The sequence below is a fragment of the Tripterygium wilfordii genome, chromosome 4 (assembly GCF_013401445.1).
Source record: "Tripterygium wilfordii isolate XIE 37 chromosome 4, ASM1340144v1, whole genome shotgun sequence".
Classification (NCBI taxonomy): domain Eukaryota; kingdom Viridiplantae; phylum Streptophyta; class Magnoliopsida; order Celastrales; family Celastraceae; genus Tripterygium; species Tripterygium wilfordii.
The window spans coordinates 7,891,248-7,912,168 of NC_052235.1; the positions used below are offsets into that span (position 1 = coordinate 7,891,248).

Consider the following 20,921-nt stretch of genomic DNA (forward strand, 5'->3'; position numbering starts at 1 on the left):
GTTGGTGGAGGGAGTTTCTCAATAAGTTCAATTTTAGCTCTGTCCACTTCAATGCCCTTTTGAGAAATTCGATGCCCAAAGACTATCCCTTCTTGCACCATGAAATGGCATTTCTCCCAATTGAGCACTAAATTAGTCTCTTCACATCTTTGGAGCACCATAGATAAATTTTTCAAACAAGAGTCAAATGATGAGCCAAAAACAGAAAAATCATCCATGAATACCTCAATTGTGTGCTCCACCATATCACTGAAAATACTCATCGTACACCGTTGAAAGGTGGCCGGCGCATTACATAAGCCGAAAGGCATCCTTTTATAAGCAACAGTGCCAAAAGGACAAGTAAAAGTGGTCTTTTCTTGGTCTTCCGGAGCAATGGGGATTTGATTGTACCCCGAATAACCATCCAAGAAGCAATAATAAGAATATCCCGAAAGCCTCTCGAGCATTTGATCAATAAAGGGTAAAGGAAAGTGATCCTTCCTAGTGGCATTGTTGAGCTTCCTATAATCAATGCAAACTCGCCAACCGGTCGTAGTCCGGGTGGGAATCAATTCATTCTTCTCATTCTTCACCACTGTGATTCCACCCTTTTTGGGAACTACTTGCACCGGACTTACCCAAGAACTATCTGAAACAGGGTAAATAATTCCTGCATCAAGAAGTTTTAAAATTTCAGCTTTTACTACATCTTTCATATTGGGATTTAGTCGGCGTTGATGTTCCACCGAAGACTTGTAATCCTCCTCCATTAGAATACGATGCATACACATAGTGGGGCTGATTCCCCGAATATCTGCTATTGTCCACCCCAAAGCCATTTTGTGCTCCCTCAATACTCTTAAAAGTTTGTCCTCTTCTTCCGTATTCAACTTCGAAGAGATAATAACCGGCAAGGTAGTAGAATTCCCCAAGTAAGCATACCGAAGATGAGACGGAAGAGGTTTCAAAGTGAGTGTTGGAGCTTCTATGATACTTGGTTGTGGCCTTGAAGACAAGACACCAAGCGGTTCAAATCGCTGGAATCTTCTTGGTTTAGCCTCTTGCATCGATTCTAACCAATTCATAAACTCCACCATTTCATCATCACCATATTCGAGAGCATCTCTATTCACCAAACAAGACTCAAGAGGGTCTTGGCAAGAATTTATGGAATAAGTATGAGCCAAAATATGGTCCACCGAGTCTATGTAAAGACAAGATTCCTCTTCATTCGGGTACTTGGTAGTGTCAAACACTTTGAACGTGACTTCTTCATCCGCAATTCTCAATACCAAAGTACCTTGTTCCACATCAATAAGAGTCCTCCCCGTACGCAAGAAAGGTCTCCCCAAAATAATTGGAGTATTAGAATCTTCCTCCATATCAAGAATTACAAAATCCACCGGAAAAACCAATTTGTCTACTTTGACAAGAACATCCTCAATGATACCCCGAGGATGTTTAATAGATCGATCCGCCATGATAAGAGACATTGTAGTGGGGCTGATTTCATGCAAGCCAATGAGCTTGGCTATCGATAGTGGCATTAAATTGATACTAGCTCCCAAATCACATAATGCCCTTTCAATCACTGTACTGCCAATAGTGCAAGGAATAGTGAAACTTCCTGGATCTTTCTTCTTAATTGGAAGCTTTTGCTGCACTATTGCACTACACTCCTCTGTCAACTGGACACTCTCATAATCCTTCAACCTCCGCTTCTTAGAAAGAATCTCCTTCATAAACTTGGCATAGCTGGGCATCTGCTCCAAAGCGTCGGCAAAAGGTATGTTTATCTGCAATTTCTTGAACACATCAAGAAACTTTGAGAATTGAGAATCTGTCTTGGTGTTTTTCAACCTTTGTGGAAAAGGAATTGGAGGTACATATGCTTTAACTGGAGGTGCTGGCAATGAACTATCAGGCCAATCCAATTCAACTGCATACCGGGACTGCACATCCTTGCTTTTCTGCATATTTTCAACACTTTCATTTTGGACTGCAGTTGTCCGATCGATCGGAATTGTGGCCGATCGATCGGATTTTTCTCCTGTCTCATTTTCAACTTCAGAGCTCCGATCGATCGGGTATGAGGTCCGATCGATCGGATTTGGACTCTGTTCTTCCTCAACTGCATTTTTCTACAATTCTACATCTTTCAATTTTTCCGCTTTTTCAGCATCGAGATCAGCAGCAGTTTTTACTAGATTCCCATTCCGTAAGGTGATAGCATAACAATGATAGCTGCCCCACTTGTATTTCAAGATTTCTAATAGATGCCCCTTGATTCTGAATCATTGATGCTTGAGTTTGTAATGCAGAATCAGTCTTGCTAATGAAATTGTTGGTGTTGTTGGCTAATGCCTCCATACTTCCGGCCATTTTAGCAAACATTTCATCGATATCCCTCCTTTTCTCTTGTGGCTGAATTTGTTGAGGGGGGGGGTTTGCACATTTTTATTGTTGCTCCAAGAGAAGTTTGGATGATTCCGAAACCCCGGATTATAGAAGTTTGAGTATGGATCATTTCGGGGCCGACTGTAATATCCACCTCCAATAGCATTAACTTGCTCACCTTGAGACGAAGATGCATTAGTGATCAAGCATTCTCCGGTTTGATGGTTAGTACTACAACAATAATCACAAGACATATGAGAAGGTGTGCTTTGCATAGCATGTACTCCTTGAGCTTGATTTAGTGTCAATGCCTCAATCTTCTTTGCCATTATAGCCAAGGTAGACATAACTTCATCATCTCTAAAACTTCCTCCTTGCTTTGGATTCCCCCTCTCCGAAGACCAAGAGTTAGTGGTTTTGGCCACTTTTTCCAGTAATTCTCTAGCCTCCTCTTGATTCTTGGTCATGAATGAACCTCCCGCAGCTGCATTAATAGTCTCCTTAGTATGCATGCTCAACCCATTATAAAAAGCTTGGTACACTACCCATTCCGGGAGGCCATGATTTGGGCAACTTCGAATAATTCCTTTAAAGCGTTCCCAAGCCTCATAAAATGATTCAAAATCCTTTTGGGCAAAAGACATGATATCCGCCCTAATTAGCACCGCCTTGCTTGGAGGAAAGAATTTCGTCAAGAATTGCTCCGCCATCTCATCCCAAGTGGTGATAGAGTTGGGAGGCAATGACATCAACCATCCCTTAGCCTTGTCCCTCAAAGAAAATGGGAATAACCTCAACAAGATAGCATCCTTAGAAGCTCCGTTAATCCCAAAAGTAGTGCACACATGCAAAAAAGAGCGAAGATGAATGTTGGGCTCTTCATTAGGGAGACCATAGAAAACCACTGAATGGGAGATAATGTTGATGATAGCCGGCTTGATCTCAAAATTAGTAGCATTGATAGGGGGATAGCGGATGCTTGAAGGATTTGTGTCCCAAGTAGGCCTAGCACAATCCTCGAGAGAGCGAGGATCAAATTGCCTAGGCGGACCTTCAACCTCATCATCACCATGTCTTACATTAACACCTCCACCATTACCATTGCCACCATTCACATTTACAGCTCCACCAAGATCACCAAGATTTCCCCTTCCTTGATTGTCCCCAAAGCCTTCCATTTGATTATTAATAAGCTCTCGTCTAAGATTGTGAAGAGTCCTTTCAATCTCCAAATCAATAGCAATTAATTCTGGATTAGAAGAACGTGTTCCCAAGCTCATACAAGAGGAAAGAATTTCTGCAGAAAATTAAAAACCGAATTAGCACAAAAATTTCCTAAATTGACACAAAAATAAAAATTTTGCCTCAATCCCCGGCAACGGCGCCAAAAACTTGTTGTGAAATTATTCGCAAGCGGACAAGTCGCACAAGTAATAAAGAATTAGTAGAGTATCGTTCCCACGAGGATATTTTGGCAAATTCAAATTCAAAGTCAATTCAAACAATTATTACACTAATTGGCAATGCGAATTGTGATTGTGGTCATTCAAAGCTAACAAGCAACTGCAAAATCACTAAGTAAGTAACAAATTGAACAATTAACTAACAACAAACGACAATTTGATTTCCAAGAAAGTTAAACACTAGGGTTCCTAATTTCACCACCTCTCATCCAATTGAACTCCATTGATTCTTTAACTCTCAATTCTCAAATTAGTTGTTGACAATCAATTTCCCACTCTATTCAATGTTCTATTCCTAGATACATCGAATGTGTTTTCAACATAAATCCGGGTTATTCCTAACACTCGGATTAGTACATTGTAAACCCATTAAGATCAATGGAAATCACTTAACAATTGCATAAGTCATAAACCTATATTTCTATGGTTCATTCAACTTATGTTTTCTATGGATTCTTGCAACTTTAGGCCTATCCTTCCGGACTCAACTCAAGCTAAAAATCATTCAAATGGTGATCAAGCATTTGAAAGCAATAAGTGTATCCATAGAAAATCAACAACAATAAGAGAGATTAAAGACTAAAAATCAAGTTCATTCAACATTCAAAGAGGGGTTCCATTAGGACCCCTAGTTAGAGGATTAGTTCCTCATAATCACGAAATACAACTTGAAATCCATACTAGCAGTCATTTAATACAAGAAATGAGAAGAAATTAGATGAAACCCCTGAAATTCCAGCTTGAGCTCCCAAGGGCTGCCGTCCAAGCTTGAGAGAATTTCTCCAAAGTTCCAACCCCCCAAAACCTAGCAACTTATTCCTTTTATACTCCCCACGACCCAGAGTCGTTTATCTCACAGGATTATGTCGTTTTGAGCTGGTCTTCCTTGACTTTAGGTTAATTTCGGACAATTAAAGGCCTAAAAATTCGCGAGACTACTCTGGCCGATCGATCGGTTTTTGGCCCGATCGATCGGAATTTTCCACTGTCCAATTCAGCTAAATCAGCATCCGATCGATCGGATATTTGGGCCGATCGATCGGTTTTTCCCTCCGGGTCCAATTTCTTGCTCATTCCTATCCATTAAGCTGCTTTTCTTCCATTTATGCTCCGGAACCTGAAATGTGCAAATAACATTCTTTAAGCAGCATATAATTCGAATTAACTCTTAAACAATGCAAGATTTCATGTAAAATGATGCACAATTATATGAATATAATTGGCATATCAATAGTATATAATTAATTCATGTGTCTACTTTTATTATTTTATAATAATTTTAATATGCGTCTCTATATTAATTAATTAATCGTTTTTGCCTCTCTAATTAAAAGGAAGTGCCTACGCAAATACTTAAACGGAAGAAATATGCAAGAAACAGGACAGTGCATACTAAGAATGATATTCCCATACAACGACTCATCAGCTTCCGAGGGCTGTTGAAACCCTTGAGGTCTTTTCAGTCATTTTAGTTTCTACTTTAAAAAGTTTTATTGATTAAATAATGTTTTCACTCATTCATTTTGCATATTTGCATGGTTATACTAGCATGCGAGACTGCAACAAAATTCATATATGGGGTGACAGCAACAATAAACAAGGCACAACCATTGGTGCATGGAGAATTATAACCAGTGCAGCCAAGCTCATGTTCGAATCGAATCAAAACTGGATTAGGAAAAGAATTTGAGAGCATTACGGTTGGATGGCATGTTAGTCTCTCTTTTTTATCATTAAATTAATTTTCTTTTGCAAAAGTTGCAAGTAATTAAATACTCAAAAATATTTTCATTTTTCTTCAAATCAGGTATTCCCGAAGCTTTATGAAGGTGATGATAGCATCAGACTGTTTCTTTTATGGACTGTAAGCTCACACCTAATTTATATTCAATTAATTAATTTATATATATATATATATATATACACACACACATTATATGCTATCATGATGTATTTATGATTTTATATTAATTTAATCAGGATCCAGAACAAGGAAAATATTGGTGGTTGACGATTGATGATGAGGTGATAGGAAAATGGAAAAATCATGTCTTTTCTCAGTTGGGAGGTCAATTAACTAGTGTAGAGTGGGGTGGTGAGGTATGCAACCGTTGGACAGAGATGGGGTCCGGTCATTTTGGACACGAGGGAGACGACAAGGCATGTTATATCTGCAGCTTACAGATCATGACTGATAATGAACCAGACCATCCCATTCAAGTTCCATTCCAACAACTTATAAGATGGGAGCCAAAGCCAGAATTGTACGACGTACTCATTGACCAGAATAACCACTACATATTACATATACCTTGGTGGCCCGGCCTCAATCGCTAATGACCCATGATGGATGCGTGTATGCATGCTATCTTCATGTGGATCGATCGGGCTTCCCTAAAATATTTAATTACCTTGTTAGTTCATCATATAATATATGTGGCAATTGAAACTTGAAAGTGGAAAAGGAATAATATATATATATATATATATATATATATATATATTTTTATTTATTTATTTATTTATTTATTTATGTGTGTGTGTGTACTCTATTGCTTCAATATCGATTAACCTATAAAAGAGAATTGGAACAAGTGTATAACATTAATTCTGGGGATTCCTTGGACATTCTTGATTGAGGAGTTTGTTACTCATGTTTTGGACAAGTGTAAACTAATTTCCAATACAAAAAAAATGTAAGGTAGTTCCCCAACTCGTTTACAAAGCAACATTAACCGACTCGAGCATTTTTTTTAAAATTGTTTTTTATAGAGCTGGTCTCAAGTAGAGATGGCAAAAGCAACGGACTTCAAAACCATTCGCAGGGTATCTGATTCGTTTAAAAGCAAAAAAATTGATTCTATAACATTTGAAGCTATTTTGATTTTGATTTTCAAACTCATCATAGTTTTGGGATGTTTTTATTTTTTGATGTCGGGTTTCAAATACCTCAACCGTTTCATAAATAATTATACTTAGTATTAACAGAATAATACTAATAACATTAATAGATTACACTAATTGGTATAATTAGAATCACTCCAATCACATTATAAAGTATTTATTACATTTACAATTATATCAATAAAATTAAAATATTTTTTCATTCATAGATTACACTAATTGGTATAATTGGAACCATTCCAATCACATTATAAATTATTTATTACGATTACAATTATATCAATAAAATTAAAAATATCTTGCCATTCATAGATTACACTAATTGGTATAATTAGAATCATTCCATCACATTATAAATTATTTATTACGATTACAATTATATCAATAAAATTAAAAATGTTTTGCCATTCAACTTTATTTTTGTATCTAGATGTTTAATTTTTTGTATTTTATTTAAATTAGGTTTATCCAGCCTCTCTCGATAGTTCCCAAGTTTTCCCTTATTTTTGTACCGCATAGAATTCATTTATGTACTTGTCAACAATAATTTATATATAGTTGCTTAAGTGTTCGGAAAACACATTCATTTGTGTATTGATTTTGTGATATGGGGTTGTTAATTTGAGTCATATTTAATCAACCTTTTTCATTTTTCTAAACATTGTTCTGTATGAAGTCTTTCCAATGTCATATACTTGATAGAGAAAACAGGAGGTCCAGCTTTTATTGGCAAGCAAAGGATAGGGATTATATGTCACATGGGCAGATTGACTGTCCTAAATTGGACAAATCTGATCGAGTGTGCAATTTGGAACAAATTTTAATTATGGCATACCAAATTGACACAAATTTACTTTCAGTGTGCAAATTGGAACATGGACCGTCTTTCGGTGACCAAATGTTCTATTAACCCTTTTTTCCCCTTTCGAGATATGGTGATTTTGGAGATAACAAAGTCTCTTAATGTTTCTGATTAACTACAAGGGCATGCAGATCATTGACTTGTAAACATTCAGATCCTTTACTTACAATGGTGATCCTATTTTATCGTAGATGTAGTTACCAAATTTCGTATAGCCCCACCGAGCCATCCAACAAAAAGCCCAAGTACTCTTCTTTATCCGGCCACTCGACACCAAGGCCCGCACAAACGCTCAGAGTCTACTAAAGCATGGACCCACCAGTCATGTGACCTTCTACAATGGTCTGACACCACATCTGACACTGATGACAAACGTCTAACTTCAACTTTGCTGTGTGCGGGACGTCATTACCTGATAGACTCTCTCACATCACAGAGACACAATTACCGTGGAGGCGCCATGGCGCCAAGCCGACCCTCAAATATTCTATCTAGGGCAACACATGTGATTCAATTCTCACCTACACTTGGATTTGGCAAGTAACGTATCTCTAGGTACGATCTTTTAACCAAATGAAATCAAGTCATTTATGGTTGCTCACTTCAATCATTCACCATATGACCAACACGTGTCTAACCCCCATCATTTCACCACACATATCCTGACACCCATCTTGCTTTTCTTCTATCAACCTAAAAATATTGGCTATACTTGACTTTGGTACGTATACATCCTGCGTTTTTACCAAAAATGACATGGGTTGGTGAAAAAACTTTCGAGGGAAACCTCACTTTTATATAAATATCCTTCTCTTAACTTGGAGAAGGGGACTCGAAAATGGACAAGCCAAAGACACACTATTTCGACCTCTCACAAAACGTTCAGCCAAAACACTCGAGCCCTTGCTGGCCTCCCATCTCTGGTCACTTGATCATTTCAATCATTGACTTGATCGTTGTAACCTCTATAATCGGCACCCCCAGCCCGGTCCTAGAGCTTTCATGTTTGTTCTTGTTGTGAAGCTTGTAATAGTTTATGGGCCAATTTTCCGAAATCAAAACAAGCTATTGGTAGCCCAATGGGCCAGGTTTCAAGTTGATTGCGATAATTCTTGATTAACGGTTTAAGCTTTCTAATAATCTGGCCCACAAGTCAAACCTGTTTGCTGCAAATCTTTTTTTTTTTGAAGGGCATCATGACCATGAAAACTTTCATTAAAAGGAGTCACAGATTACACACAAGACTATCATTCACCATAGAATGTCTCCTGAAGAGCATCTCAACTTCTCAAGAGAGAGGAGTAAAGAAATCAAAACAAACAAAGTGATTGACTTGGTAACCGTTGCAGTTATCCACTGCAATAACCGCAAAACCACTGCAGTTATCCAAACAAGAATTTGGCGTGAAGCACCTAATGAGAATGACAAGTTAAAAACCCTGTTACAGATTAAAAAAAAAAGCCACAAACCTTGAAATAATTAATTATGATTCTAAATTTCTAACTAACACAAGAACTAATATAACTTATTTAGTTGTTAGATTTTATGAAGTGGTTATATTGAATGAGACATTTGGATACTAATCAAGGTACGTAAAGCATATATATATATAGAAAAAGGTGACAATATGATCAAATAGTAGCAACATCAAATTGTATATGTTGGCAGTCAATTATGTGGTGGTGCACTGTTCATACGTAGTGGTATATGTAGTGCAATGCATGCTTGTGGACCGTACAATTGCTTTGTGAATACCATAATCCACATGCTCCAATTCCCTCCACGCAAAAGAAATTTTAAATTGGGAATCAAACTCCTAATTGTTAATAAATCGCATCAAAGATGTGGATATATAGATAAGGCCCTCCACTCTACAATAAGGCTTTTTCCTACACTTAAGTTGAGTTAGGTTTAACTCACTTGCTTGGGCCTAAGCAGAAACAAAGTCATGTGGACCTGATGTATCCATAGGAACTGGATAACCCAAAACGAATAATATTATTGGTATGAGTGTGTGTGGATGTACAACACTAATCTAATTGGTTAAGAGAGAGCCTCTATTCGAAACGTCATGGGTTTGGAATTGTGCAAAATTTAACATGATGGCTCGATTCAACATGGTCAAATAGACTAATGCTTTGCCACTAATCTCATGTTATATTGGTCAAATTCCGCTATTTAAGCTTTCAAATTAGCATATTATTATTTTTGGACAATTTCATAATTTAATGATTTTATATTGTTTTTGTTCCCTTGTTTACTACGTATTCAATTTTCTATTTATTTAGGGTTTCTATGAGATCGTTCGACGATTAGTAAAAGTACTTTGAAATTGCTCATTTTTCTGGTAGATCACAGTTTCTTGTGTTCTAGAATTAAACTAAGTTTAGCCTCAGTCATACGTTTTCGACTCCATCATCAGATCTCTCGTCTCTTTATTTATCTTTTGTATTGATCACCTTTATTTATTTCATTTATACGTTACATATTTCTGTCAACCCGACAAAATAAGGACCAAATTCAGACACGGCTCTACTTAGAATGTATAATATTTTTTCCACCACATAAAAGAATAATTCAGTTAACTTATAATGTAACACCACTGTGCAAGAAATGTAAAGATGTGCATCACCATATATATATATAAAAGTGGCACCATTAATGGTGATCGATCGATGCCCACATGTGTTGTTTGTATAGTTAAGAGCACATGCATGCTTGTTTGTTTTATGGATTAAAAAGGGTTTTGGAGAAGCTGCAGCTCCTGTCGATATTGCTTGATAGAGAACACGCACACAGTTGTTTCCATCTCAGTACCAATTTTAAGAGCACATGCTAATTAAATTTCAAACAAAAGGATATGCATTCAAGCACCATCATAAACCCTATCATTGTTGTTAGCTCATCATTTATTTGCTTGACTTGTATTGCAATTTGCAACAGCTGGTGGATTGGAACTATTGGGATATAGATGTTCTTACGTAGTCGAAAACGTAATATTGAGGCTAAATCTACGTTTAATCTTAGAAAACAAAAAACTGAAATAGACCAGGAAAAAAAAAAACCATCTCAAAATATTTTTATTAATTAGCATACAATGAAAACACAAAGGAAACCGTTAAAATTATGAAAGTGCTGAAAAATAGAAAAACGTTTATTTTGAAGGATTAAACGGCGGAGTTTTGTAAAAATAACGATGGGTTAGTAAGAAAGTAACTAGTCTCGACGATCATACCGAATCGAGTCACTCTGTCAAATTTTACACAATTCCGAACCCGTGACTTTTCGATCATAATTAGTGATATTCTTGTCATGAACTTGAGAAGTCCTACATCACTTACATTCACTATTGAGATAGTTAAATGGTTAATATTCATACTTTATAAACTTATTGGGGTTTATGCGTATATATTCAAATACTCCTGAACAACCCTGGCAGTTAAGCCTATAGCCAATGTGCATGGGAGGTAGTCTCTCACCTTCCAAGATTTGGAATTGTCGATGCGACCAAAAGAAAAGCAAAAAAGGAATGAGTAAGCTATTTGGTTAGACGTACTAAAAGGCAAGGAAACCTAGCTAAAACCAATAAAGAACATAATATGTTTGAAAGAAAAGTGTGGTTGGTGTACATATTATAGGCTTTGTGTCTCAATTCACATGAGAGAATCTGCAAAGGAAAGCAAAATAACATCTGAGGAAGACATAGAGGACAATTTGTGGTCCATTCATCAGTATCATTTTCTGACATATGTTGGTGATTACTTAAATTGATAATCAAGAACAGAACTACCAAATTGATCTTCTTGTTAATGAAAAACTCACAAGAAATTGAAAACAAGGCTTTCAAACACACCTCATCATCGATCACTTTGTTTTCATGTTTGTTTTTGTAAACCAAGTGGTTAGACTATCAATGTTCTGAAAGAAGGAAAAATCGAATTCGGGTGAGTAGTAGAGCACATCACCATTAGATCACGAGAGTTGTTCTGGTCAAGTATGGAGTGCTACAACACGAGAACTTTTCAAGAGGTCTGTAGAGTTCTTCAGGAATTTAGTATGATCGCACCACTTGTGTATTTTAACACGAGGAATCCAATTGAAACTACATTTGTGGACTAAAATTGATGAAAGTCGTATCAAAACCTAATGCAAGAACATATACATCCTCATTTGGCAAAATATTTCAAGCAGTATATATGCTACTTTAAATTGTTTGCATTGCCAAACGCACTTTTGAAGTAGCATATTAAGTAGTATAAAGGTAGTATTTTAAGTGATATTTCCAAATTATTTCTGAAACTAACATTTTAACTTTTTAACCTTTTTTTTTTTTGAAATACCACAGAGAATTACGTTTGTGGTTGGAATCGAACCTTAGGCACACATATACCTAACCCAATCGATTATCAACCAAGTCAACTCTTATTGATAACTTTTTAACCCTTAGATGCCCGCAATACCTCATATTTTTGTCATATTCTAAATATATCCGTTTATTCATACTATTTTCCCTTCACTCTCATCGCATAGCTCTCGTACATCTTCACAATCACAACAACGACAATCAGATAACACCAACCAACGTGAGATTTATTTTTTAAAAGTTTAATAATATGTAACAATTTATTTTTCATTTTTTTAGTGTTGAATATGTCCCTAATTCCCTTTAATTGTGTCACAATTCGATAATTAATTGTTTTTGTTTTATGATAAATTACATAATGCCCTTATTAATTTATCACAGCATATATGCTGTCTTAAATATAGCATATATGCTAGCATTTCAAATTGTTTTCCAAACGAGCCCAAATTTCATATCTTGGCATAAAAACAATGTTCTTTAAAAAACATATGCATGTGTTTTGGTCTTGTATTTTGAAAAAGCAGAGGAATTCCCTGCTAAACATAAAACCCAATTAGAGCAAAAGCAAAAAAAAGGTGTACTACAATTCTACTCCTACATTTATGGAATGCACTCTCATATACCACCCTTTATGAAAATCAAAGATTCAAGGTGAACATGTACAAAGAATTAGCCAAGCACCAACATAGCTTTTTTGTGACATGATTTTGTACGAATCTAATTGGTGTCAACCAGGCAGATTTTTTGGCTCTATAGTGCATATCCACTCAACCATGTTAGTGATTTATAGGATTAATCGTTGGAAACAAGCATCGTAGCTAGCTGCCTAGCGATTAGTAATATCTTTGTACGAGTGATCTCAATTAGTCTATTTTTGGGTGATGAGGGAAACACTGAAAGCACAGTCCATTCGACTCCACCCCAATGGTAAACTCAAGGAACCACATGTAATACCTATAAATCACATGGGTTAGTTAATTCCTAGGCCAAAACTCAAAGTGTGTGTTAGAACTCACGACTTTCCACGCACATGCGTTAAGAGGTTAAAACAACTAACTTAACCATATGAACCAACGGTTTTTTTTGCCGAGTCTCAATTAGTTGCTAGTGTAGTAGTGCTAATGACATATCTCCACTTCATTATTGATGAACGTTAAGGCTAGGAAATTGAATTGTTACACAAACTATCTGGAAAGATATGATGTCTACAATCTCAAAATAGCATCTATATATACCCCACAAGTTAAAGAAACTAAAGCAATTTTGAATACATGTTTTAGTGAACTTTCAATGGGGAATGGGTAACGAAAGTTGTTTCTATCTTAATATTGAAGTAGTGTGATAGTGGCTGACATGAAAGCAGAGAAAAAGAAAGTTTCCTCATAAGGGAATGTCTGTGTGGAACACTTCTCTATATATATTATATTTTTACAGCAACAATTGAGTCCATACTGCCACAATGGAGAGGAGTAGTAGGAGTACTAGACTTGGCTGTTTTGTGACTTTCATGAAGACCCAGAAGCCTTATATTGCAATGCTTTTTATACAGTTTATATATGCAGGGATGGCCTTGTTCTCCAAGGCAGCGATTTCTAAAGGAATGAACCCTTTTGTGTTTGTCGTTTATCGGCAAGCTTTTGCTTCTGTTTTCTTGGCTCCATTTGCTTTCTTTCTTGAAAGGTTCCACTCTTACATCATTTGTTACTATTCACTATGAGGTTTATAGTCTTACATGCTCAATTATGTTGAATTTGAATTCAAATTTTGCAGTAACAAGGCTGCTCCTCTGTCATACACCATTCTCTGCAAGATTTTCGCGGTTTCGCTTTGTGGGTAAGTACTGAATTTATCTGTGGATTCTCATTTTGTTCAATGATAAGTAATTAGTTCAAGACTGATGATTGTGTCAGATTGTCTCTAAGTGTGAACCTCTACTATGTTGCAATCAACTACACATCTGCAACATTTGCTGCTGCTACGACCAACACAATTCCTGTCATTACATTCATTATGGCTGCCCTGCTGAGGATGGAAAGTGTTTCTGTAAAACATGTTCATGGAATTGCAAAGATAATGGGTTCTGTTTTAGGTGTCTCTGGTGCATTAGTGTATGCTTTTGTGAAGGGACCAAATGTTAAGTTCATGAATTGGTACTCATCTGCACAAAACCAAATAGCAGATTCATCAGAAACAGTTTCCTCAAGAGGGGATTTCATCAAAGGCTCTCTTATCATGCTCTCCGCGAACACGGCTTGGGCTCTGTGGATTGTTTTGCAGGTTCAATATACATACTCTCTCTATGTCCTTTAAACAAATTTATTTACCATTGTTTACTACTCTTGTAAATAATTGGTGTTGTTTTTAGGCTCCAATTGTGAAGCAATATCCGGCGAAACTACGTCTTACGGCTCTGCAATGCTTCTTTAGCTGCATACAATCAGCAGTTTGGGCTGTTGCCGTTGAACGGAATCCATCCGCTTGGAAGCTCGGATGGGATTCCCATCTTCTTGCAGTGGCTTATTGTGTACGTTCGTTCTACCAGTCTCCACTTCATTAATCATGGTCATTTAATCAACTGAGTAAATAATTAGGACAAGTTTTGTGGGATTTATCAAGTGTGTTGAAAACGATAGATATAGGTTTTGTGGGCACATTTTTGTTTCTTATCATCCAATCATATGTAACATATTGCTTGAAACACTTGAGTCACATCACAGTTTTGAGAGTGGCAAGCATACATGCTCATGCTGATATATACATATATGTGTATATATATATATATATATATATATATATATATATATATATATATGGTGATTGGTGAAAACTACAGGGTGTGATAGTGAATGGCATCACTTACTGGCTACAAGTTTGGGCAATAGAGAACAAAGGACCAGTCTTCACTTCAATGTTCACTCCATTAGCACTAATTATTACTGCAATTATCTCTGCATTGAAGTGGAAAGAAACACTTCACTGGGGCAGGTTCAATTCATCTCCTCCATTTTTCTTTCATTTTTGGATAATCGACAACTATTGTGTGTGTATATATATATTGATTAGATTTTTTTTGGTGTCTCAATATGGGCAGCCTTGGTGGGGCAGTTTTGCTGGTGAGTGGACTCTACAGTGTGTTATGGGGAAAGAATAAAGAAGAAGCAAAAAGTAGTTCACAAAATCCACAAAATCAGGAGGTGGAGGAGGACTATAATAATAATAATAATAATAATAAAGAGGATGTTGTATGAGTTGAGAGAGACCCATCAAAAGAAAGAACGGGTTTTACATGTTGTTCTCTAGAAGCATGTGTATATTATTAGACTTTGTAGGAGATGATTGTGCAATTCACAAATTAAGAATGTGAAGAGAAGAGAAAAACAAAACAAAACAAAACAAAAGGGAATGGTTAATTACCATCCCTTTATTCCTATTTACAATAAATGGGCGTCCTTATTTTTATTTCTTACATGTTTATAAATTTGAAATCTATTACATAATTCTTTATCAGCCACTTTTTTTTATTACATAGAACAACATCATACAAGCTTATCTTTTGGACATTCCATATGAGTTTAAATTCGGACCGTTAGGTCTACACGCACAAAAGTTTATCACCTAATGACATGACAAGTTGGATCAAAACTGTTGTAAATCACACCCCCATACACACCAACAATATTGTCCGCCTTGGGTTGTCTGATTCCCGTAGATACATCGGGTCCACACGACTTTGTTTCTCCTTAGACTCAAGCAAGTGGGTTAGACCCAACTCACTCAAGCCTAGAAAAAGACATTGATAGTGGTTAAGGGTGGGCTTGCTCCTTATAAACAAGGAGTTGTTCACACATCTTACCGATGTGGGACTTAACATCCCTCGCACTTATGGGTTGGGTTATGACAGACCCAACAGGTGGAGTGGAGGTTATGTCCAACTGGATCGAATTGCTCTGATACCATGTTGTAATCCACACCTCCATACAAACCAACAATATTGTCAGTTTTAGGTTGTTCGATTCTCGTGGATACATCGAGCCCGTACGGCTTTGTTTCTCCTTAGACCCAAGCAAGTGGGCTAGGCCCAACTTACTCAAGCCTAGGAAAATGCCTTGTAACATGTTGAGAGTGGGCCCGATGTAGCGATAACGGATCCTATGAACAACACGTACATTTTTTTATCGACACCCCCAAACATGTTTCCAGAAGTATTGCTTTCAATGAGGAACAAACTCAGAATTTCTAGAGTTCATAAGATTTGATCTCAGAGAAATTTATCAACTACGCTATTACCTAATCGATTGCACCAAATAATCCTATTCTATACACGTAATTGGAATTAATTGTTGTCTTAATCAAGACTCCACTAGTCACATGATATGTATCTTCTAGACATGGTATATACTTAAACTATTATCAGTAAGTATATGAAGCGAATCATGACGTCACTGTGATAATGTACACATTCAATTGCACTTAAATTGGACTTTTGGGGGACAATATTTAGATTGGACATGCTCACCTAAATGGGCTTAGAAGGGTTTTGTGGCAAATGATGATTTCATATGAATGGGTTATTAATATTATATATACATATAAATTAAAATAAGTGACTAGTTGTTTTTAATTGGTAGCCAAGACTTACATGCATTTAATTGGATCGGAACTTACCCTGTCAATTAGTTTACCTGGCGCATCAAACAAAAAAAATATAGTGCATTACAATTTACAGGTCGGACTTAATTGGCCAATAATTTGTTCCAAAAACTATTTTAAGGGAAGTTTGACCCCTAAAGCTTTGCATAATAATGGTTCATGGGACAATAATATGTGTAAACAACGGTTCAAAAATAGCTGAAAATATGTTGTGTGTAAGATTAATTACTTTTTCATTCAACCCAATAAGTTAACTTATTGGGTTGTGGGGGATGGACAACTCCGACAGCCCAACAAACATGATCCAATACTAACGGTTCACACAAAGGTCCATATTTGAGGGCAAAAATAAATTATTAAAATAATTGTGTCTACCTCTTTCAAAAGTGGTGGGTTTGCTAAAATGCATTGGTGTAGTTGAGAAGAACGGTAAATTAGTGTTCAAAATTTATAACGCGTAGCGTCGACATTGCACTAGTCGTACTATATGGTGATATCTACCCCACATGTCTTAATTATGGTCACATTATGAAACCACCGTAATATTTAATCCTAGTCCTTATTTTTCAACTCTCATTGAAATTCTCTAGAAGTAGTCGAATTAATTAAGAATGATTCCCCAAGTTAGGAGACCCATGTTTGATTAATCAAATTAACATTCTTCAATTTGTTAAAGTTCTTAGAGAAGGTGAGACAAACAAATATATACTCTCATAATATTTTTGTTTTAGTATTGTATTGATAAGTTTTCATCTCTAGGATAAAATAACTTCATAAATGGCAAGCACCTGGGTACAGGTTGGGTAATGACAATGACAAAAAAATTTAGAGTTACTAATAATATTAAAATCCCATTAAAGCAAACTCCTTTTCATGGCATTTGATGAAGTGGATTTAATCAAAGCTTCGAGTCCGTGCGCAGTAGTTTTAACAAACAAAGAAAAGCCAAGGATCTGAGCCATAAGAGAGAGATAGAGAGAAAGTGGATGGTGAGTTACTTTTTGATCTTCTACACAATTCGTACTTGTGTGGGTATTTTGATTTCGACCTCTTGGGTTTGGTGTTTGTTGGGTTTTCTGTTTGTTTCTAGAGAAACTACCCAGAATCTCAATTTTATTGTCTCTCCTTGATGGGTCTGTTTTCTGGGTTTGATGGGGTTGTTAGAAGTTAGAACTTACCAGAGGGTTGTGTGAGGTGTTTAATTGTTGAAATTTTACGTGGGTAAATTGCAGGGTTTCTGTGGAACTGGTCTTGATTTAGGAAGCCATTAATTCTAGGCTTCTAGCTAATATTTATCAAATTTGTTGTTTTCATAACTTAGTTTATTATTGGTCTATTTTAACTTAGCTAATATATATATATATATATATATATATATATATAATTTTTTATGAATATTAGCTAGAATTAATGGCTTCCTGCATCAGGTCTTGCTAGGCGGTGAAGGTTAGATATTAAACACTGATATGTGGTGGTAGATGTTTCATTACTGTCTGTGATTTGAAGGTGAGTTTGTTTTTCTGGTTCTAGTTACATAAGCTCATTGTAAGGAAAAAGTGGAAATAGGAGAAGAAATCAACTTTGAAATTATCGTCTCTCTTATGTCTTCAATGTTAACTTATATGTTTTTGCTATGCAATAAATGATGGAGTTCTTAGGATTTCAGGGCATAAGTTTCTGTGTGGGACTACACTTCAGCATGTTTGTGCATTATATTCTACCCACGTTAATCTCTGCAATAATTTTTCCTTATTTGGAGCTGCGAACGTGTGAACTCTTTTTGTGGAATTTTGTTTTGGGTTTTTTCTATATGAGATTTGGATGTGCTGGTGCAAATAGAAAGTTGAATTTGAATTAATTGATGTTTAGGTCGTCAAAAATCAGATTATCCGAGGAAAAGATGTTTTTGAAGAAGGCTTGCTATTATAAGAGCTTTAGGTCCATTTAAGGCCTTTTCTTCAATGAGAATCTTCTTTTCTTACTCTGTGCTCTTCCTCATGCGTCATTTATTTTTCTTGGTTATTGTAAAGGGTACAATATACGATCAAAGATTTGTAACATTGAGCCACCAACAACCTGCATACTGGACAGAGGAACCAGGATGAGATCCGAGCACCGGTGTGGTACCTGCCAAAGACACACCGATGCCCAAGTTAGTAAGAAAATCAAATGCTCTTTCGAATAAATAAACGAATGTCAGATCCAGAATATGGAAGGATGACTGGGATGGGAGCAGTGTCGAAGAGAGATTGTCAGAGAGAACTTCAGAGAGTTAGCCTCTAAGGGAGAAGAAAAGCCCCTACCTTTGGTGATATTATGCTCAGTATTGGGAACACGTGTCCAAACGAAGGTCGTCCAATCCTTGCTCAGGTTACCGTTAGAGACAAGTTGCCCTCTCTTGCAAACCTGCTGACTCTTCTGACGCCACCCTATGATGTGACGCGAGGCTTCTTCATCTGTCAGGGGTTAGTTGGGTCATGTCAACAGAAGAACGAGAAAATCCTTCTGTGTTAGAAACAAATCAATTCAAACGTTTCCCCTATTTTTTTTTTTGTCATATTCAAGTATGTCAGGGATAAAGCAACGATAGTTTTGGATTGAATAACAGGGAGGTCTCTTAATTGAGTTCGACATAGGATCTCAGATCCTTGACAATATAAGACACGTGTCTTCGACCAAGCTGTTTGGCCCAACTTCGACTTGGGCCTTGGAAGTGCCTTTGTTGTTGGGTATGTGCTATTTTTTGTCATTACAGTTATCTAGCATTCTTGTAGGCTTGTAGGATTCTTAAGTTGAATTCAGTATATTGGTAGTTGTTTGTTGGCATTAGCATTTGCGGTAATAGTTCAACTTAAGCTAAAGATGGTTTCTTTAAACATGCCAGGGGGCAAATTAACTTTTAGAGGCTATTGGTTTTGTGAGTAAATGTCGTTCTGTAGTATAGTACGAGATGTGGGGGATGGGTTTGAAAGCTTAAATTGTATTTTGGTGTTCACAGATTAAATGCAACTTTCACGGATAGAGCGAGCGTCTTCTTAGAGATTTTTCCTTTCATTTTTTTGGTGTGAATCATCAATGAACATAACCTCTTGGGGGAGTTTGTAACTCCTCACATCTCACCTCTCAACTATCCATGACAGTTGAATTAAGAGATGGGTTCGGTTGATCCGTCATGGGTGCTCCAAACACATCTCAACCAACAAAAGCAAAAACTAAATAGAAGCATAGAAAGCCGCAACAGATTGACGAATCATCAAAATAAGGTGTAGCAATTAAAGGGCAACTCTCCTTTGGCAGATAATCATTGAAAGGTGGGAGAGAGATATGAATAAATTAATTACCTGTCAATGGAGAGAAGCCCTACAACTACTTCTCTTAATTCATTCAGTGCCTCTGGCTTGTACTGTACAAAGATTGATGTATAGGCATAGCTAGAGTGAGCTTAATTTATATATATAATGTATGTTGATGGAGGATATAGGTATAGGTAGATGGCTAGCAATGGAAGGAATAAACGGTTGAAGAAATGACATATGTCATTGGATATCCATCAAAAGAATATTGTTTGAGTTGAGAGAGTCCCATCAAAAGAAAGAATGAGTTTTACATATTTTTTTCTCCAGAAGCATGTGTATACTACTATACTAGACTTTGTAGGAGGTGATTGTGTAATCCAAATCCAATACTTGCAATTCACAAATCAAGAATGTGGAGAGGAGAGAAAAAAACAAAAAAAAACAAAAAGGGAATGGTTAATTACCATCCCCTTTATACCTATTTAAAATAAATGGATGTCCTTATTTTTTATTTCTTACATGTTAATAAATTTGAACTACTATTACATTATTTTTTATCAACCTTTTTCTTAACATAGAACGATACCATACAAACTTGCCTTTTAGACATTTGATATGAGTTTAAACTCGGATCGTCAGGTCTGCGCGTACAGAAGTTTTTCACCTAACGACATGGCAAGTTGGGTTAAAACGCAGTGCATGGTCACAAGGATATTGTTTCCAATTGAAATCGAACTAAGATATCCCGAGTTCATATGCTTTGATCCTAGAGAGATTCATCAACTATTTATATCTACCAAACACCATAATATGATCATACAAAACCATCTAATACCAACAAAAAAAAAGTCCTACATCAATCCTCAATCAAGGTAAACTGGTATTCTTTTTAATACAGGGGAATAGGATGGGGGAGGCTCGAACTCAAGACCTCTATAAGATATATCACATATATGAGTATCGCCTGAGCTACTCGTGATTCTCATCAAGGTAAACTAGTATGA

General features: G+C 36.4%; 1 protein-coding gene, 1 long non-coding RNA gene, 1 other non-coding gene and 1 pseudogene across 3 annotated transcripts; 3 read left to right on the forward strand and 1 right to left on the reverse strand.

Moving 5' to 3' along the window:
- Window positions 1-1,079, reverse strand: part of LOC119996896 — a 34,871-nt pseudogene extending 33,792 nt beyond the window's left edge.
- A 1,855-nt stretch (window positions 1,080-2,934) lies between these two features.
- Window positions 2,935-3,041, forward strand: LOC119998040. The gene has a single exon (XR_005468165.1). It is a non-coding gene; the product is annotated as a small nucleolar RNA R71 (small nucleolar RNA).
- A 10,417-nt stretch (window positions 3,042-13,458) lies between these two features.
- LOC119998011 (WAT1-related protein At1g43650) lies at window positions 13,459-15,392 on the forward strand. The gene is made up of 6 exons (XM_038845278.1): window positions 13,459-13,651; window positions 13,742-13,804; window positions 13,882-14,248; window positions 14,337-14,495; window positions 14,805-14,956; window positions 15,063-15,392. The coding sequence occupies exons 1-6, from the start codon at window positions 13,479-13,481 to the stop codon at window positions 15,217-15,219; spliced, it is 1,071 nt and encodes a 356-aa protein (XP_038701206.1). The 5' UTR covers window positions 13,459-13,478; the 3' UTR covers window positions 15,220-15,392.
- A 2,113-nt stretch (window positions 15,393-17,505) lies between these two features.
- Window positions 17,506-19,442, forward strand: LOC119997651. Its single transcript, XR_005468052.1, has 2 exons — window positions 17,506-18,127; window positions 18,652-19,442. It is a non-coding gene; the product is annotated as an uncharacterized LOC119997651 (long non-coding RNA).
- Window positions 19,443-20,921: the final 1,479 nt, after the last annotated feature.

Bases quoted from the DNA above. Each gene is read 5' to 3' on its own strand.
- LOC119998011 (XM_038845278.1), top strand. From the start codon at position 13,479: ATGAAGACCCAGAAGCCTTATATTGCAATGCTTTTTATACAGTTTATA. The intron at 14,249-14,336 runs GTTCAATATACA...TGTTGTTTTTAG, and splicing joins CTCTGTGGATTGTTTTGCAG to GCTCCAATTGTGAAGCAATA. The intron at 14,957-15,062 runs GTTCAATTCATC...CAATATGGGCAG, and splicing joins GAAACACTTCACTGGGGCAG to CCTTGGTGGGGCAGTTTTGC.